The 19,037-nt window shown below is 41.2% G+C and overlaps 1 protein-coding gene across 1 annotated transcript; it reads left to right on the forward strand.

Moving 5' to 3' along the window:
* The first annotated feature begins 455 nt into the window (after positions 1–455).
* On the forward strand, positions 456–17,449 carry LOC140135101 (membrane-spanning 4-domains subfamily A member 4A-like). Its single transcript, XM_072156151.1, has 7 exons — positions 456–540; positions 5,168–5,336; positions 10,717–10,839; positions 12,644–12,700; positions 14,043–14,219; positions 14,756–14,875; positions 16,122–17,449. The coding sequence occupies exons 2-7, from the start codon at positions 5,172–5,174 to the stop codon at positions 16,224–16,226; spliced, it is 747 nt and encodes a 248-aa protein (XP_072012252.1). The 5' UTR covers positions 456–540; positions 5,168–5,171; the 3' UTR covers positions 16,227–17,449.
* Positions 17,450–19,037: the final 1,588 nt, after the last annotated feature.

Here is a 19,037-nt window from a genome sequence, read left to right on the forward strand (position 1 = left end):
CTTCTTACATTCCTTACAAGCTGAGGGATGCACCACCACTCCATTTTTACATTATAAAATGATAATTATTTTGAAAACGTTAACAGTTATTTGACTAATTAATAAAGGTTTTCAATGTATCTTTAATCATGTCACTTGTTGTAGAGGATTTATTTATACCTTACAGTCTGCTGTGTCAGACTAAAGACATCTGCTATAAACATTTTTACCACTAGATGGCACTTCACAAATGTAAACTCTATGGCGGAGATTTATCACTGCTTCTACGCCAGTTTTTTTTTAATTGCAGTGTAAGAATTTGCGATTAATAATGCGAATCCGCCACCTCCACGCCATGGCGTGTATAAAAAAAAAATAAAAACAGGTTAATAAAACACTAAATTAGAGACTAATGAAGTACACACTTCCTTGAAGTAAAGATAGCATAGCAACTCCTCCTCTCAAGTAGCCACGTGATCATTATGCCTATAAACATACCCTCAACCCACCCGAAACTAACAGCGAGGAAGTCATCGGATACGTCTTCAGACACAACACAAGGTACCAAACAGCTACACAGACTGGGTTTTTAGAAAAATTCAGTGTAACAAACCAAAAGATAAAGAAAGGGTTAATACTCGTGCGGTGCTCCGATCATAGACCTGTCTAAATTGTAGTGTATGGGATGTCTAGACTATTCTCTAAACTATCATCTGCTGACAGCAAACCGAGAACAGAAAGCGTGAGGAACTGAAACACAGCTAAATACCGTCATAGAGAGCTGCACATTAACCTTTTAATCACCAGAAACATAGTATCCTGTATGTGAGCTGCTCAAATCAAGGAAACTCAAGACAGTAAGATCCTTTTCTAGTATAGAGGTTAATTCACAGCCAAAAACTATCCTTTTGTTAAGTACTTCTTACAAGTCCAAAAATAGTGAGGAAAACAAAAGTAGTAGTTGTATTTTACGTGCGTTGCCAATGAGCTCAGGGATCAGGACACACAGGATGGGCCTGCAGAGGGATTTCCATTGCTGCCACCAAACAGAAGAACAGATTATGTAGCACAATCTTCTCCATCCAATCTTATTGTGGTGGATGTGGTTCCATGCTCCTTCCTTTATTATCAGTACCCCAAACCTCACAACTGTACCGGATGCAGCAGGACCGTCCTGTATTTTGGTGATCCCTAGGGGATAAAATCACTTGTACAATATTCTGAAATACCTTTGTACTACAGCATATCTTGAATTAGGCTGGATGCAATAGGAATTACTATTTGAGAGGTATAAGTTGTCACAACCTACAACTAAGGTCGAACAGACCTAAATCTGCAATGTTCAGGTGCCCAGACACGGACTTCAACAAGAAGTTTGGGTTCGGCGTTCAGGCTCATCCCCACAGGTCACCCATGTGATTGATGCCAGCTTCAATCACAGGTGTTACCATGGGGTACCATATTCTAGTTTCTCTACCTGAATTAAAGGTTTGTCAAACATAGCATATCAGCATAGAGGATTTATGTTCCCCTATTGTGGCCCCCTCTACTTATAAAGCCCAGTTTGGTCCCCCCTTTCTTATAATGAAAGGCCCCACTCCATTTAGTGGTAAAATTAAATACTTAAAGGGAACCTACCACCCCGATTTTACCTATAAAGATAGAACGGGTGGTAGGTGGATGAATGGGACGTGAGGATAGCCCTTTTTTGGGCTAATCCTCACGTCCCGGCTATCTTTTGGAAAACTTTAATGCAGGCATATGTAAACATTTTTATGCGGCTACAGGGGCGTGGAGTAGCTGGACATGAGGCTACTAGTCGCGGCTACTCCGCGCCCCAGTAGCCACGTTACTCTGCCTACCATTTAATCTTCGGCGCGCAGCTCCTCGCCGAACGCAGGCCTTTGGCTGCACGGCCGCAACTCCGAGGCCGGAGCTACTGAGCACGCACAGAAGGCCACAGATGCCGGGGGACTCGGACGAGGTAGCTGCGCGCCGAAGATTAAATGGTAGGCGGAGTAACGTGGCTACTGGGGCGTAGAGTAGCCGCGACTAGTAGCCTCATGTCCGGCTACTCCACGCCCCTGTAGCTGCATAAAAAAATTTACATATGCCTGCACTAAAGTTTTCTAAAAGATAGCGGGGACGTGAGGATTAGCCCAAAAAAGGGCTATCCTCATGTCCCATTCATCCACCTACCACCCGTTCTACCTTTATAGGTAGAATCGGGGTGGTAGGCGCCCTTTAATTATTTAATTTTACCACTAAATGGAGTGGGGCTGTTCATTATAAGAAAGGGGGGACCAAACTGGGCTTTATAAGTAGAAGGGACCACAATAGGGGAACATTATAAGGTGGGACATTATAATGTGGGACTAGAGGACAGTGGAAATTATACTATATGGAGACCACTAAAGGGGGCTTTATTCAGTGTGGGTAACACTAAAGAGGTGTTACATTTTCATGTTTCCTTTTTTAGACAATAAGACACATTTTTTAGCTAGAAAGAAATTGTCTTGCTAAAAAGTGCCTGGGTCTCATAGTCCAAAGGTCAGGAGGATTCAGCACTGCCAGACCCTATAATGGAAATTGGGTGAAGCATTGATGATCTCCTACATAGCAGAGCCTCCACACCGCTCTCCCTCTCCTTGCTGCCTCAACAAGTGTTTCTGCAGGATTTTAAGTGACATATAACTGATCACATGTTTCCTGCATCACTACAAGGTTTCTAATGCTGCCAGCAGAGAGTGGGAAAGAAGAAGTGTGAGTGTATAGCAATGCTGGTTGTGTTGCTTTGTGTGTATATAGCAGTTCTGGGTGTGCTGTTGTGTGTTTATATCAGTGCTGTGTGTGTGAATAGTAGTGTTGGCTGTGTTGTTTTGTGTGTATAGCAGTTCTGGGTGTGTTGCTGTGTGTATAGCTGTGCTGGCTATGTTTCTGTTGTGTGTTTATAGCAGTGCTGGCTGTGTTGATGTGCGTGTGTATAGCAGTGCTGGGTGTTTTGCTGTGTGTATAGCAGTCCTATGTGTGCTGCTGTGTGTTTATAACAGCGCTGGATGTGTTGCTATTTGTGTATAGCAGTGCTGGGTGTGTAGCTATATGTGTATAGCAGTACTGGGTGTGTTGATGTTTGTGTATAGAAGTGCTGGGTGTGTTGCTGTGTGTATAGCAGTCCTATGTGTGCTGCTGTACGTTTATAACAGTGCTGGATGTGTTGATGTGTGTGTATAGAAGTGCTGGGTGTGTTGCTGTGTGTATAGCAGTCCTATGTGTGCTGCTGTATAACAGTTCTGGATGTGTTGCTATGTGTCTGTAGCAGTGCTGGGTGTGTTTCTATATGTGTATAGCAGTACTGTATGTGTTGCTGTGTGTATACCTATGCTGGGTGTGTTGCTGTGTATAGCATTGCTGTACGTGTATAGCAGTGTTGGCTTTGTTGCTGTTGTGTGTTTACCACACTGCTGGGTGTGCTGTTGTGTGTTTATATCAGTGCTGGGTGCACTGTTGTGTGCTTATAGCAGTGCTGGGTGTGTTTCTGTGTGTTTATAGTAGTGTTGGCTGTGTTACTATGTGTTTGTATAGCAGTACAGGCTGTGTTGCTGTCGTGTATTTATAGTAGTGCTGGGTGTGTTGCTCTGTGTTTATAGCAGTGCTGGGTGTGCTGTTGTGTGATTATATCAATGCTGGATGTGTTGCTGTGTGTGTAAAGCAGTGGTTGTAGTGATGCTATATGTGTGCTTAGCAGTGCTGGCTGTGATGCTGTGCATGTGTATAGCAGTGCTGTGTGTGTTGCTATGTGTATAGCAATGATGAGTGTGCTGTTGTGTGTATGGCAGTGCTGGGTATGCTGTTGGCTGTGTATAGCAGTGCTGGTGTGCTGTTATGTATTTATAGCATTGCTGGGTGTGTTGCAGTGTGTTTATAGCAGTGCTGGGTATGCTGTTGGCTGTGTATAGCAGTGCTGGGTGTGCTGTTGTGTATTTATAGCATTGCTGGGTGTGTTACAGTGTGTTTATAGTAGTGCTGGGTGTGCTGTTGTGTGCTTATAGCAGTGGTGGGTGTGTATAGTAGTGCTGGCTGTGTTGTTGTGCAACTGTATAGAAGTGCTGGCTGATTTGCAGTATGCATAGCAGTGCTGGCTGTGTTGCAGTGTGTATAGCAGTGCTGGCTGTGTTGCAGTGTGTATAGCAGTGCTGGATGTGTTGTTGCGTGTATAGCAGTGCTGGTTGTGTTGTTGTGTGTATAGCAGTGCCAGGTGTGTTTCTGTGTGTATAGCAGTGCTGGGGGTGTTGCTGTGTGTATAGCAGTGCTGAGTATGTTGTTCTGTGCTGTTCTGTGCTGGGTGTGTTGCTGTGTGTATAGAAGCGCTGGGTGTACTGTTGTGTGTGTATAGCAGGGCCAGCTGTATTGCTGTTGTGTGTTTATAGCAGTGCTGGGTGTGTTGCTGTGTGTGTATAGCAGTGCTGGCTGTGTTGCTGCATGTGTATAGCAGTTCTGGCTGTGTTGCTGTGCGTGTGTATAACAGTGATGTGTGTGTTGCTATGTTTATAGCAGCGCTGGGTGTGCAGTTGTGTCTTTATAGCAGTGCTGGGTATGTTGCTGTCTGCTTGCATAGCAGTGATGAATGTGTTTATGTGAGTGAATGCATGTAGATGACCTGAATGAGTAAATAGATGTAGCGTGGCTTAGTGAATTAATGGACGTATCAGGGCTGAGTAAATGTGAATATATGGATGTAGAGTATATGCATGTTTCACGGCTGTATGTGCTGTGCTTCACAAATTCTAAAATCAGTGTAAAATATATTCTTCATTTTTTTTTGGATCACTAAATCTGAGGTACGTCTTATAATAAGGAGATTATTATAGTCTGAAATATACTGTGTATATGTATAGACACTTGGACCTTGTGTTGATTAGTTATTCCTAGAGCTTTCGGTCCTCCATTATCTATTATTTGGATGCAGCTCGAAGCAGTTTAACATAAACTACATACTAATTTATAACCCATTTCACAATTTAACTTTAGCTGTATTTCTTATAAATGTTATTTAAGTTTAAATCTTACATTTAAACCTTTTGGTTTTATAACACTTTCTCTTTTTACTGTAAAGAGCAACAAAAATCTAAGCAACAAAAAAACAATAGAAATACAAATATAAGATGTAACTGACTGTACTTATTTCAAGGGCCATGTCTTCCATGGTACAAGATGCAGGAGGTTTTGTGGTTATCTCTGAGGTGAGACCACAAAATGATCAAGGAAAGGGACCTGAAGAAGGATGGTCATGTAATGCCCCAGCCGCCTTGCCCAAACCACTGGTCGCATTTTACCGTGGAGAACCTGAAGTTCTAGGGGTAAGTCCATTTCATGGAGCTGTGAGTTGGTGCTGGTGATGAGGCTGACCTATAACAAATTTCTTCTTCCACACCAGAGAATAAGACAAACTTTTCTTTTTTTCTGTTTATACAGTTTGTTTTCTATAAGACAAATTGTACTTTCAATTGGCACCAGCTGGTAAAATTTCTATCGGTGTGCTGCAAATGTCCCTTCAAATAATGACAAATAAATATATACGATTTTTTTTCTTTTAAGGATGGGGGTGGGAGCGAGGGACATGTTATTATAATAGTACATTTTTGAATATGGGTTTTTGTATTGTAATTTTAAATGAATAGTTTCAAAAATAGGCCTGACAGATTACATATTAAATATTAGAGTTTAAATGCTGCCTGTTTCATGTAAATTGTATGGTTTAATTGCTTCTGCTGGACCTGGCAATCTTGCAATTATATTGTGCTAAAAGTGAAGGGGTTTCTGGCCTCAAAATAGTTTGTGTGCCCTTTGATGTGATATGTCTTAAATGTATAATGTTTATAGCAAGTCGCAGGAGTTTTATATTACCATTGTCTCTAGTTGTGCTATAACTTTAAGGAGGACCTGTCACCCTCAAAAACAGCACTAGGAGCCGCTTACTAATCGGCTTGAGAAAGCGCCACAGTGCGTGAAACGGCCCCGTTGCCGGAACCTGTCTGTTTACCCCCCTGCATGCTTCCCCACCAGTAAAGGACGCTTTTCATGCTTTTGGAACCGGTGACATCTTTCTCTATGTTTATGTATGGAGCACTAGGAGCTGCTTACTAAGTTAACCCCTTAATGACCGCCGTATCAAGCATGACCGCGGCGTGCAAGTGTGTCCCCCGTGGATCGGACACCCCGGTGTGCTTACCGGGGGATCCGATCCCTCCTGCCGATCCCTTCCTGCTTCTCTCCCCGCCGGGTTCTGCCTTCCTGGCAGGACCCGGCTGTAGGTAACTGAGCATGCGCGGCATGCTCAGTTGCTTACACTATACACTGCAATACAAGTGTATTGCAGTGTAAAGGCTTGAATAAGCGATCGGATGATCGCTTATTCAAGCCAAGAAGTAGAAAATGTAAAAAAGTTAAAAAAAAATATTAAATCTTTTTATAATATAATTAAATAAATAAAATAAAAGTCCCATAATCTCCCCAGTAACACATAAAATGCAAATAAAGTAAATAAAACACAAAAACACGTACATATTTGGTATCACCGCGTCCGTATTAATCTGTACAATAAATCGAAATCAATATTGAACCCGCTCGGAGAACTACGTAAAAAAAAAAAAAAAAAATCGAAAAACTTCCCATAATATACAATTTTTCATCAAACACCATCACATAAAATGTTCTAAAAAGTGATCAAAAAAAGTTACGTTCCTTTATATGATACGACTGAAAAGAACAACTGTTTTCGCAAAAAATAAGCCCTCAACCAGATCTGACAACAGAAAAATACAGAAGTTATGGCCCTGAAAATTTGTCAATAGTAAAAACAATGCGATTTTCTCCAATATTGGTTTTGCTCAGGAAAATTAAGCAAAAATAAGAAAAACTATATAAATGAGGTATCACCGCAATCGTAGTGAACCAGAGAATAAAGATAAAATATTATTTTTACATTACGGTGAGAAGGGGGAAAAAAAATGCTTACAATCCAAAATAAAAATTGATGATTTTGTTTGTGTCCCCCTTGAAATAGTTAATAAAATCTCATGAATAAGCTTTAGACTCCCAAAATGAATTATCTATACATTGTATATCATCCCGTAAATAATAAGACCTCATATGTTTGCATTACCAAAAAAAAATAAAAATTTATAGGTCGTACAATGTGACAATACAAATCTGCTGTGAATGGCGCCTCCATTCATTCTATACTCGGCCGTGCGCCCGTACAGAAGTTTACCACCACATATGGGGTATCAGTACACTCGGGAGGAATTGGGCATCAAACGTTGCAGTGCGTTTCATCATTTAATTTATTCTGAAACTGTCAGTTTGGCCTAAATGAATGTATTTTCCAAAAAAATTCTATAGTTTCTAAATCGCAGGTCCATATTTTTTAACCCATGTGAAACACTTAAAGGGTTAATAGACTTAATAGAAGTTGTTTTACATATGTTGAGGGGTGAACTTTCTATAGTGGGGTAATTTATGGGGTTTTACTATTATTTAGGCCTCTCAAAGTCACTTGAAAGCTGAGTTGTCCCTCAAAATGTGAGTTTGGGCAATTTTCATGAAAATAGGAAAAATCGCACCTAAAGTTCTGCACCTCATAACATTCTAGAAAAATGACCGGAATCATAAAATATCATCCCAACATAAAGCAGATATTCTGTAAATGTTAATTATCAAACTTTTTGGGTAGTTTTACATCTTGTCTGGAAACCAGAACATTTAAAACTTGGAAAATGAAGAATTTTTACAAACTTTTGCCAAATTTTCACTTTTTTTCAGAACGAAACGCAAAACTTATCACTTAAATTTTATAACTAACATGAAGTACAATGTGTCACGAGAAAACATTCTCAAAATCACCCGGATATGTTAAAGCGTTCCGAAGTTATAACCAATTATCGTGAGACATGTCAGATTTGAAAAATCGAGTCTGGTCATTGAGCTGAAAACTAGTGTCGGTGATAAGGGGTTAAGCAGCTGCTAGTGCTAAAACAAATGCAATAGTGTTACACTGCTAGCGTTATCGGGAACCTCCCATAACGCTAACAAAGACTGCCGCGCTGTACACTAGAAATGACGGACCGCTCTCAAAGCGGTCCAGCGTATTCATGAGGGGGCGGGATTAGGGCAGTGACTGCTGCATGACATGCGGCACCTCTGGCCTATGGAGAGGTCATGCTAGTGCCAAGACAGAGAGGTCTGTTGTATCACTAGGAGCTGCTTACTAAAGTATTAGGGTAACAGGTCCTCTTTAAAGAGACTCTCACAGCATACAAAGCTGTAGACAGTGTTAGATACCAGCCCTGGAGACATATGTAACTACACCTTTGTGTGTGTTCTTAGTAGAAGCAGGACTATAAAAATTGTCGGTTGAGATAGAGCACTGGGATGCATCACTATGTAAGATTTCTGTACCAAAGAGAGCACTGCCTCTCTGCTCTGAGTAAGAGATGTAGCAGGTTTCTGGTCAGATATTTGAGAAAAAGGGAGACCCAAGTGAGTAGTTTGAATAAGAGATCATACATACATAAATAAAGGAATAGAGCAGTGGTTGGACATTCTACCAGTGCTCAAAGTCCAGCTACAATACTGGAATATAATTTTTTTACAATCATTTTGCTACTAACACATACAAAGACATGGCTACACAGATCTCCAATATTTAACAGTTTCTGTGGTTGTGTGTGTAGCAAAAGCAAAACAAAAAGAATACCCAGAAATTTCTCATTGCTGTTTTAAAAGAGCTTTGGCCAGTCAATTCGATAGGGAGTCACCGGCAACACAGCAGCTCTGCCCTCTGCAGCTGTAGATACAGAACAGATTTGTATAGTGCCAAATTGTAGTGATGCAGCATTGTGAATGTCAACACTGTAATTCAGCGTCCCCTACACCAGGCCAAGGCCCAATGCTGTGTAGGGGCTCTTTGAGTTCTGAGCTTTAAAAAAGGGATAAGACAGAATTGTCATCTGCTTGTTGGAGGTGCCCGGGCATGGCTCTTATGTCCCTCACATGTCCCACTGCCCACACTAATGGTACAGATGTCTTGGTGTTTTGGGCAGTAAGAGGTAGGAGAAGAGAAGTGCCACAGCCAAGCACCTCCATTATACCTATAGTCAGTAGTCGTTCATGTCTTACCCCCCTTCCCCTCCAATTGACTTAAAATGCCCCACTGGAAGAACATATACACATATACTCTATTTGTATATTGGGCAAAAAACGGTATTGCTTGATATTACAGTTTAGCTCTGTTCATTTCTATAGAGCTCAGCAGCCATGTTTTTCAACCTCTAGACAATCCCTTTAAGCACATCGCAGACTTTAACAAGGGTAGCAATTACTTTCTGGCTTACATCCCTTAGGGTAGCAAAAGAAAAGGAGTTATAACTCTGACCGGAGCTCTCTATGTTTCCAACACATCCGGTTTCAAATATTTCATCAAATCGATAATAAAGTCTTCAGTTGTGTTCTACCAATGGAACAAGATGTAGGTCACCATTCAGAACATCCCTACGGTGCGATTTATCCTTCTTTGGGCAAGCGTGTGGAGCTGGCGTCCTGTCTGTATATTGTTTTAGGAACATATTATGCTATTTGGTGCCTCCATTTTCTTCTAGTTTTCTACCACATTACTGGGTGGATTCAAAGAAGGATAAATCGCACCGTAGGGATGTTCTGAATGGTGACCTACATCTTGTTGAAAGGATTTTTCCATTGGTAGAACACAACTGAAGACTTTATTATCGATTTGATGAAATATTGGAAGGCGGATGTGTCGGAAACATAGAGAGCTCCGGTCAGAGTTATAACTCCTTTTCTTTTGCTGTCTATTGTGGGACTGTGGTGTAGCTCTTGTGGTGTGGAAGTGTGCCGCACAGTGTATATGATATCCCTTAGGGTAGTTTCATAGTTGGTCTGTGAGTCCTGATTTACAGACCAACCAAAGTTCACAGACAGGACTACGACCACCATAGTGGTATAAATCGTGATTACAGTTTAGTGCTATTGTTTAGTAGGGAAGCAGGGGCTGTGATGCAAGGATAGCAGGGGTACGAGCCATAGCAGTTGTTATGGGGTCCATTGAGGACCCTTCCACACTTGCGTTTTTCACACACGTTTTCTGTGCGTGTTTTTGACGTGCAGAACTTGCATTGCACTCTGACCCATTGTAATCAATGGGATTTTTCAGACTCTTTTTCACGCGCGTGTTTTTTAAAGCGCGTTTAAATCTCGGCATGCTCTACTTTTGCGAGTCATGTGCATGAAAAACGCACCATACAAATATAATATAGAGCATGTCAGGCAGGAGATTTCCAGAGGTATATGCTGAACATATACCATTGATGTGATGTGAACTCAGCCTTAGGATGCATTTACATGGCGTCCCCATAGATGGCAATGGTGGCCCTGGGGGTGGTATGGTGCCACACATGTGTAACACCATTCCGAGCCGTACACCTTGAAAAGAGGGAGGGGAGGTCAGATAGTCAAGTAGCCAGATACAGTTGGAGGGTTTAGTATTAGGGCTTCATTATCCCTCTCCTTAACAGTCATGCATTATAAACGAGCCTGAAAGGGATCTGAGTCCTGTGAGAACTGTGACCACGCATGTGTTCATATTCTTTTTTTATTTAATATTATATGTGAAATTTCCTTTATTGTATTAATGGATTTAATATATTTTGAATTATTTTGCAGACAACGCAGATATTTTCAGGAATCCTCCTTATATCTATTGGTATAGCGATAACATCAGTCTTCACAACTAATTTTGTCGGAATTTTGATTGTTAGTGGTATCCTGTTATGGTCTGGAATATTGGTAAGATATACACATTCCAAATAAATGCTTGCAAAGCTAACCTGCTTTATATTGGAATCAGTGGGGAACATTTACATACCTGGTCTGCGGGGTTCACAGAAAGCGCATTGTCTGACCATAATGGATGTGCCGCGATGAACTAAGATCATGCGCCCGATATCCTGCATGTGTCGCTTCCCCGGTCAGGTCTGACAGAGTTCACCTTTTTATTCCTGGTGCATGTAAGTGCATTGTCTTGCGATACAATTTGAAAGTTAAATCCTGCGGTCAGTCCAAATCAGTCGGATCGTCCAACGGCCCATCCCCCCGATTCGTGTCACATGGAAGCCAGCGCAGCTGCACCAAAATCTGATTGCGTGTAACACAATGCTAGCACAGACACCTGTTAAGTACCTGCCACAGTCATGCAAAAACCCGAAAACGTCGGAGAGTCTAAGGAAAGTGCGCGTGTGGATCCTTAGTAAATAAGCCCCAGTATGTTGTTTTTAGCATAACCACATTAGAGCACAGCTGTTATCTGTGACTTTAGTTTAGTGATGACAGTGATGACAGTGAGACAAATCATTGGTTCAGGCCACTGTACTCTTCATCACCTCTGCAGCTTTGCCTCTTCATTTGTATGGCTTCAGTCAGTTTAACATTTTAAAGCCGACTACACACAGGGCTGGTTCACTGCAGGCTTAGCTGCAGCAGAATCGTCTGTAGCTTACTAACAGAGGCTGCAAATTTTACAAATTGCTGCATATTCGAAAAACTGATGGAAGATGAATTTTGTGTTTTCGTTTCACCATAAAAGTCAATCAGGTTGAATACAATACATAAATTTCTATGGTGAACTCCAGGGTTTAGCTCCATTAACATTATTATTTAAAGAGGACCTGTCACACCAATTTGGGACCCTAATCCAACTTCAGATCCATACAGACTTGTGGTTTAGGGTCCAAAATCAGCCTGTATCAGGCCCCATGTAAAAAAGACGTTTATACTTGCCTAGATACAAATCAGACAAGGCACATCGGACTTGCATCTGCAGCTGTGTCCAGGGTGAAGCCGGGGTGTACTACTCCAGCTTCACTTGCAGTTGGGGAGCGAAAGTAAGCATAAAAGGGTTTTTACATTGTGCCCACATAGGAACCTCATAGAGGGAGATTTTGTGGCACTAAACCATCAGTCCAGGACGTGTAGGTGGTTAAGTACCCCGAATCGACCTGACAGGTTATAAATAAGTAATTTAACCCCATAAAAAGGTTCTTGAGTTATACTGGGGAAACTGTTGGGTGGCAGGAGCCCAAACACAACTAAAACTTCCATGACCCAGGCCGTTGTTGTTTAGAATTGTGACGTCAATGATCTCCTGCCTGTGACTACCTAGACCCCTCAATAGCTGCAGCAGTCACGTATCATATGCAACTTCAGACCCAGCTGGAGGTTTCAGCAACTGAGTGTGATCCCCCAGGGATGTACCAGCATAACTGCAAAAACACTTTGCCGTGAGTTTTGGGACCCTAAACCAAATACAGATCTGTTTGGACCTATGATTTAGGGTCCCAAAATGGCCTTTATGAGCTTTCAGGATGGGGGCAATGTCATCCATATCTTCTAATACATCTCTTGATGGGGTTTAATAATTTTTGGAAAAACTCCAAAGAAGGCAATTTTTTTTCCAACAAAGAGCTATTTTTCAGTTCTGACAATAGATTTAGGATTTAGGATAAAGAAACCACTTGTAAAACAATAAATCAGAAACTCTTTTGTCTTGATCTCTACAGTAAAATGAAAGTTAATGTCATGTTCATTCTTATAGTTCATTATCTCTGGATCACTGTCAGTGGCTGCTTCAGTAAAACCCACAACAGGAAAGGTGAGGAAAAAAAAAAGGTAATGTGTTTTCTGTAGGATTCACTTTAATACGTGAGTAAAAGTCCTCTCAAAGTAATAGCTGGCCAGATATCCTAAAGTAGCAAATGGCGTGCTGGTTGTGGTTCAATCATATAGGCCCCTTCCACACTAGCGAGTGTGATGCGATGAACTCGCATCACACTCGCAACGCAAGCTGCAGTGAACGCACGGCCCGAACGCTGCACCGCGGGAGTGAACTCAGCATGTCAGTTCACTCCCGCGGTGCAGCGTTCGGGCCGTGCGTTCCCGGCAGCTTGCGTTGCGAGTGTGATGCGAGTTCATCGCATCACACTCGCTAGTGTGGAAGGGGCCATAGAGTACTTAGAGCCATGTAGCCACAGGCTCCTTTTCGTATGAAAAATCATTTTTAAAAAAAGAGAAGAACCTGGCACCAAGAATTGGATGTGGGCTATTTATCAATTGTGGCATAGGGTTAGTATTTTTTGGTGCACGAATCGTGCAATAATTTACACTGGGATTTTAAATTGTTGCGCATGGGGTTAATTAATTGGCGCATGACGAAAATGGTGTAACCTAACTCCTCATTCATGAAGGTTAAATAGAATTCTGCTTTTTGTAGCTCTGAGAGTGCATGTATAAGAACGTGTGCCCATAAGACTACGGCCCGGCGGGCTCGTCTCCCTAACCATGGAAGTAGCAGGGGTGGCAGGGGATACACTGCGCCCGGCACCGTAACACAGGGAAAGTTAGGACGTGCCATATTGCTCCGAGTGGCCATTGGGGGACGCATGTATGGCCACAAGCTTGCGGCATCCAATTTATTCATCCAAAACAAGAAAAATTTGTGAGTGTTAGAACAACAAGAGGCGACAACACTTCATAAATAAGCAGCAGTTTTCTGTCAGAAAGTCAATAATAATTGTCCCCCCCAATATCTCCAGGAGAAACGTACTGTATGAGCCAGATGTATCACAGTTGTGGCGCACTAGTTTCGCTTTTGCACTTAAATTGCACCTAACTGAAAAAGTCGCTAATGATGAATCATTAGTAGGAGCAGCAAAACATTGGGATTGATAGGATAAATGGTCATTTTTGATGTGCAGATAATTTGGTGTTTAGGCGCAACCTTGAAGAAGCTAAGTCCTCCAAAGTAGAACTATCTTCTCTGGTCTCTGAACTGAGTGGGAGTATAGAGGGTGGCTCTCATTTTAGCTCATGGGGGTACAGGGACAGTGAGTCCCCTTTATGATACCCTATTGTGACACATGGACACATAAATTTTGACACAGATTCCCTATAACCAGACAATCCCTTTAAGTAATAACTGTTATTTTGTGTTCCAGGTGAAGTCAAGCTTGGTCATGAACATCTTCTGCTCTTTAGCTTCTGCTTGTGGAATAATACTTACTGCGTTAGATATTTCCTTAGTAGGAGTAATTTATAGCCCTGCAATGTTGACGCGGTCATACTGTGCATATCATAAGCCAGATATGCAATGTAGAGGAGACTTCACTCCCCTGGTAAGGATTTTTTTTTTTTTTCTAAAATAAGCATCAAATGCCACCTAAAGAGGTTCTATAAAATACAAAAACATAACTGGTGTCTTCCAGAAACAGCAACAGTCAGGTTTGTTTTGTATTACAATGCAACCACTTACACTATTTGCACTACACCCAGTAAAATTTTGGTTTACATCTGCCCCAGACATCTGCTATTTACATCTGATAAATATGAAACTGCAGACTCTGCATTATTCTTTCTTATGTAGAATCCTGTTATTTAGATGTATTGTTTATCGATATAGTTAACTAGGTTTTTAATTCTGGTGAAAAAAAAAATCATATTCTGCACTTGGAGACCCTTCACTATTTCCTCCTGCTTCTTGATGACATACTAAAATTAGAAGAGATAGTAAAATGAATAGAGTAACACGTGACTTTAGGATTAGACTACATAAAGTAGTTTGTAGTCTGTAACCTAGGAGACATGTAGGTCTGTATTTTAACTGTATCCAAAGCTAGGTTTTCTTATCAAAGGCAATTTCTTTTTCTTTCAGACTTTTTACTATGGTGTTTTATCTTTCATTTTACTGCTTTTTATGCTGATATTTTGTATTGCCATATCCACCAGTGTATTTGCATGCAAAACTGTCTGCCGAACAAGTTTTCATGAAATGGTAAGTTACAAATTGTATACATTATTGAATTCATTAAAGGATATTGGTTTAAAAGAAGTCTACCACCAGGATCAAGGATTGTAAGCTGAGCACGCTTACATGCTTGTGTGTGCTCTTATTTTAGCTTTTTATATCCTTGTTTTTCCAAAAATATATTAAAAAATTATGCAAATAAGCCTCTGATCTGTGCCCCAAAGCTGTTAATTGAGCCCAGAGACCCTCACGCTCATGTGCACAATTTGTATATCCTTTTAGTTAAAAACAAGGACATAAGAAGCTAAAAGAAGAGAAGATCATGCCAGAGGGGGCCCACACCAGTATGTCAGTGTGCTTGGTTTACTATCCTGGATTCTGGTGGTAGATTTCCTTTAAATGCTCCCAAATTTTAAAGAAAATCTACCACCTGGAAACTACTTATTTCAGTAGTTCCAGAGATAGATAGCCCATGTGTCTTTATGCAAATTACCTTCAGAGGCTACTCGGGGTGTAGAGTATCCTCTACGAACTACGGAGCCTAAGGCTACTCGATGCCCCGAGTAGCCTCTATGCCACCCCCATTCCAACACAGACCGCGCAAGCTTAAAGGCTTCAGCCAGGGACCAGAAGCATGCACTGAGGCTCCCTCTGGCCCGCAACCCTAGCTGTACCTACTGAGCTTGCGCAGTCTGTGCCCCCATGTTCACAGTCGGCATGGACGCGCAGGGGGTGGCATTACAGAGGCTACTCGGAGCATGGAGTAATCCTAGGCCTTGGAGTCCACATAGGCTAATTTACGACCCTCTAAAGGTAATGTGGGTAAAGACACAATAAAGTTTATTACACAATAGGTGTATAGCTAGTAAAATATGTCCAAATATGATCTATCCATGGGCTATCTAGCTCTTGAACTACTGAAATAAGTAGTTTCCACATGGTAGATTTCCTTTAAGAGAAAAGTTGATTTCAAAGTGGAAACTCATGCACCAAGACAAGCCATGTGCATATACCTCAGCCTGAGAAACAAGTTACAGTATTCTCTATACAATACTAAAGTCATCTCCTTTACTCTACAGTAGACAGTGTAGCAGAGGGTGTAACTGAGTATTGTGATATGAGGGGCATTTCTTTGTATAACCAGAATTTACAGAATTAAAAACCCATGTACACTCAGCATACTAAATACTAAATATGATATTCAAGATGTAATGCTTGATTATGGTTTTCAGTAGTGCTTGACTTGTAAAATAAAGTGTTTTTTTAATTTCAGACTGTGGTCATATACCAAACTACATCAATGAATGTAACAGATGCAGCCAGAAATGTTCCTCCGGACACAGCAGCCTTGACATCTGACTTAAAGGCACAGACATGAAGTCATTATACATGGCCATACAGCCACTGCACAAATGAAACATTCATGTTCAGTGTATAAATCGTTATATCCAACCTATGACTAATATTACTAGTACCTGCAAAAGGTGTATGCCATCATGTGCTTTAACCTTATAGGCAGGTGTTAAAAGCACCCCAGCACTCCAACATCTTGGAACATAACAGTTTCTTGCTTTATTGAATTCGTGCCACGTGCATAACAGAACACACAGACCCCCCCCACCACCACCCTCTACCCACCCTCCTTGCTCTTCAACATCGTGACTTCACACAATGGGGCACATTTACTTACCCGGTTGCTGGAGTTCATTATCCGATGATAATGCACTTTGCCACGATTCACTAAGATTGTGCCCCCGATATCCTGCAGGTGTCTCTTCCCCACTTGGGTCCAACAGAGTTCACCTTCTTCTTCCTGGTGCATGTAAGTGCATTCTCTTGCAAGACAATTTAAAAGTTAAATCCAGCGCTCAGTCCAAATCAGTTGGATCGTCTGACGGCACGCCCCCCTATTTTTGTTGCATAATATCCAGCGCCGCTGCGCCACAATCCGATTGTGTGCGACACAATCCCAGCGCAGACACCTGTTAAATGCCTGTCAAATCTGTGCAAATCCCGAAAACTGTGCAAAGTCCCACGAAAGTGCGATCCGCGACCCTTAGTAAATAAGCCACACAGTCTGAAGGAACTCTGCATGGAGATTGTTGCAGCACGGATCTTTTTTGGATGTAGGCTTACACAAACAGGATGTCTCCTCACATAATACCAGACACAATCAAGGATGTTGACAACCTCTTGTGATCCTCTTTCAGGACTTCTAGCCACATCAGATATTGATTTAATTTATATTTATTGTCTTCAGTAACTGGGTATCATGTTTATTGAAAAATATACACTATTATAATAATTATCAAAAGCATTCTTACTTATCACATTACATATTACTTACATATAGTGTTCACTATCCCCAACATGTTTTATAGCATCCATCCAATGTATTGCTTACTGTACGGGTCCCCTGACTATTGTCTGTTTCTATATTTGCTACAGTTGGGATACTCTCACTATATTGGCTACTGTGGGGCACTGTGACTATTGGCTACTGTGGAGCATTAGTCTGTGACTATGTTGGCTGCCGATTGGTTTATGTTACTATTTTGGTTTGTGAGGGGTCCTGTTAATAAATTGGCTAATGTGTATTTATTTTATGGCTGTATTGGTCTATAAATATGAGCATTTATATCTATAACTAAAAAGTTTGTGGTGGTAGGTTTTATTCATAGTTAGCTAAATGTTTATTTTAAATTCTAGGCTTGAAGGCTATATATTTGAAAAATGTAAATTAAATTGCTTTTAGATACAAAAAGGTTAATCTAAATATTATATTAATATAATATAATTTCAAATATTTGGTTAATAAGAGAATGTACCATTTTTACACATGCCATGGTACACAATGGACTTCTTCCTCACAAAATATGGAGCTGTTGTTAAAAATTCGAATTTAATCTCATATTACTAGGGTAGGTGCTAAAGAGAAATCATATACAGTCCTAATTGAATCCAAAACGACCCCAAACAGGAGCAATCCCATATCAGGTGAGCATTTTCAATATTACAATGTGGGCAACAGCTATCAGCTCACAACCCAATTTTCCGAGTTTTTAGCAGAAAAAATGTTCTGAAAAAACCCAACTCCCTATGCTCCCCACAGCTCCTCTTCCTTCATGTGTAAGAGAGCGTCAGAGACACAATCACGCATTCTGCCCACGCACAGACTATGATGTCATTAGTGGCGACATAGTGTTGTTGTATCATGGTGAGTGCATCAACGATGATACATGAAGAGGAGAAAGAAGAGGAGCCCTACGTCGGATGGTAAGTATATGATTTTTTTTATAAAACAAGGGGCCCTGGAGGCCATCTCATTACTGGGGAGGGGGAAATTAATTACTGGGCGCTTCTGAATGACATTTCTTATCTGGGGGAGGCTGCTGGGCATTACATTACTGGGGGAGGCTGCTGGGCATTACATTACTTTGAAAGGTTGCTGGGGATTACATTACTGGGGGCATGCCTGGACATTACATTACTGAGGGGGGGATGCCTGGGCATTTCATTACTGGGGGAGGCTGCTGGTCAATACATTACTGGAGAGAATGCAAAGCATTACATTACTGGAGGAGGCTGCTGGGCATTACATTACTGACCATTACTAAACTTAGGCAGACCATAACATTACTAAACTTAGGCAGACCAACCCTCCATTAAAGTATTGGCTACAATGTGAATTTTTATATGGTGTATGGTAATGCAAATGAAAAAGACTACCTGAGAAGAAGCGAGCATCCTGGTACCAAGTCTAAATCTTCATATCTTATTGATCCTTTTAAAACACATGTTTACTGTACAGTATCTTCAGGTGTTGTGTTTAGTTTTAGCAAAGAGTTGTGGACAGATGTAAAGTTTGAGTAAAGAGGAGAAAAACTACAGCCTTGTCCCAGCAAGATTCAATATGCAAGTAAATTCTGGGCTATCCACGGGCTAAGTCCATCTGTCAGGCAGGTAACGCTAAACCAGTCCCCTACACTTATGAGATGCAAACGCATAGAAACAGTGCTGTCTACAGTTACCAATCTGTTCCTATTGTAATAGATATAGAGGCAGTCCCCTACTTAAGAACACCCCTCTGCCCACTGTGATCTCTGGTTAAGCTTTCTGGATGCTTTACTTTAGTTCCAGACTGCAATGGTCAGCTGTTAAATGTCTGGCATTATTGAGCAATGAAGCT

This window comes from Engystomops pustulosus, chromosome 6, assembly GCF_040894005.1.
Source record: "Engystomops pustulosus chromosome 6, aEngPut4.maternal, whole genome shotgun sequence".
NCBI classification, from domain to species: Eukaryota; Metazoa; Chordata; class Amphibia; order Anura; family Leptodactylidae; genus Engystomops; species Engystomops pustulosus.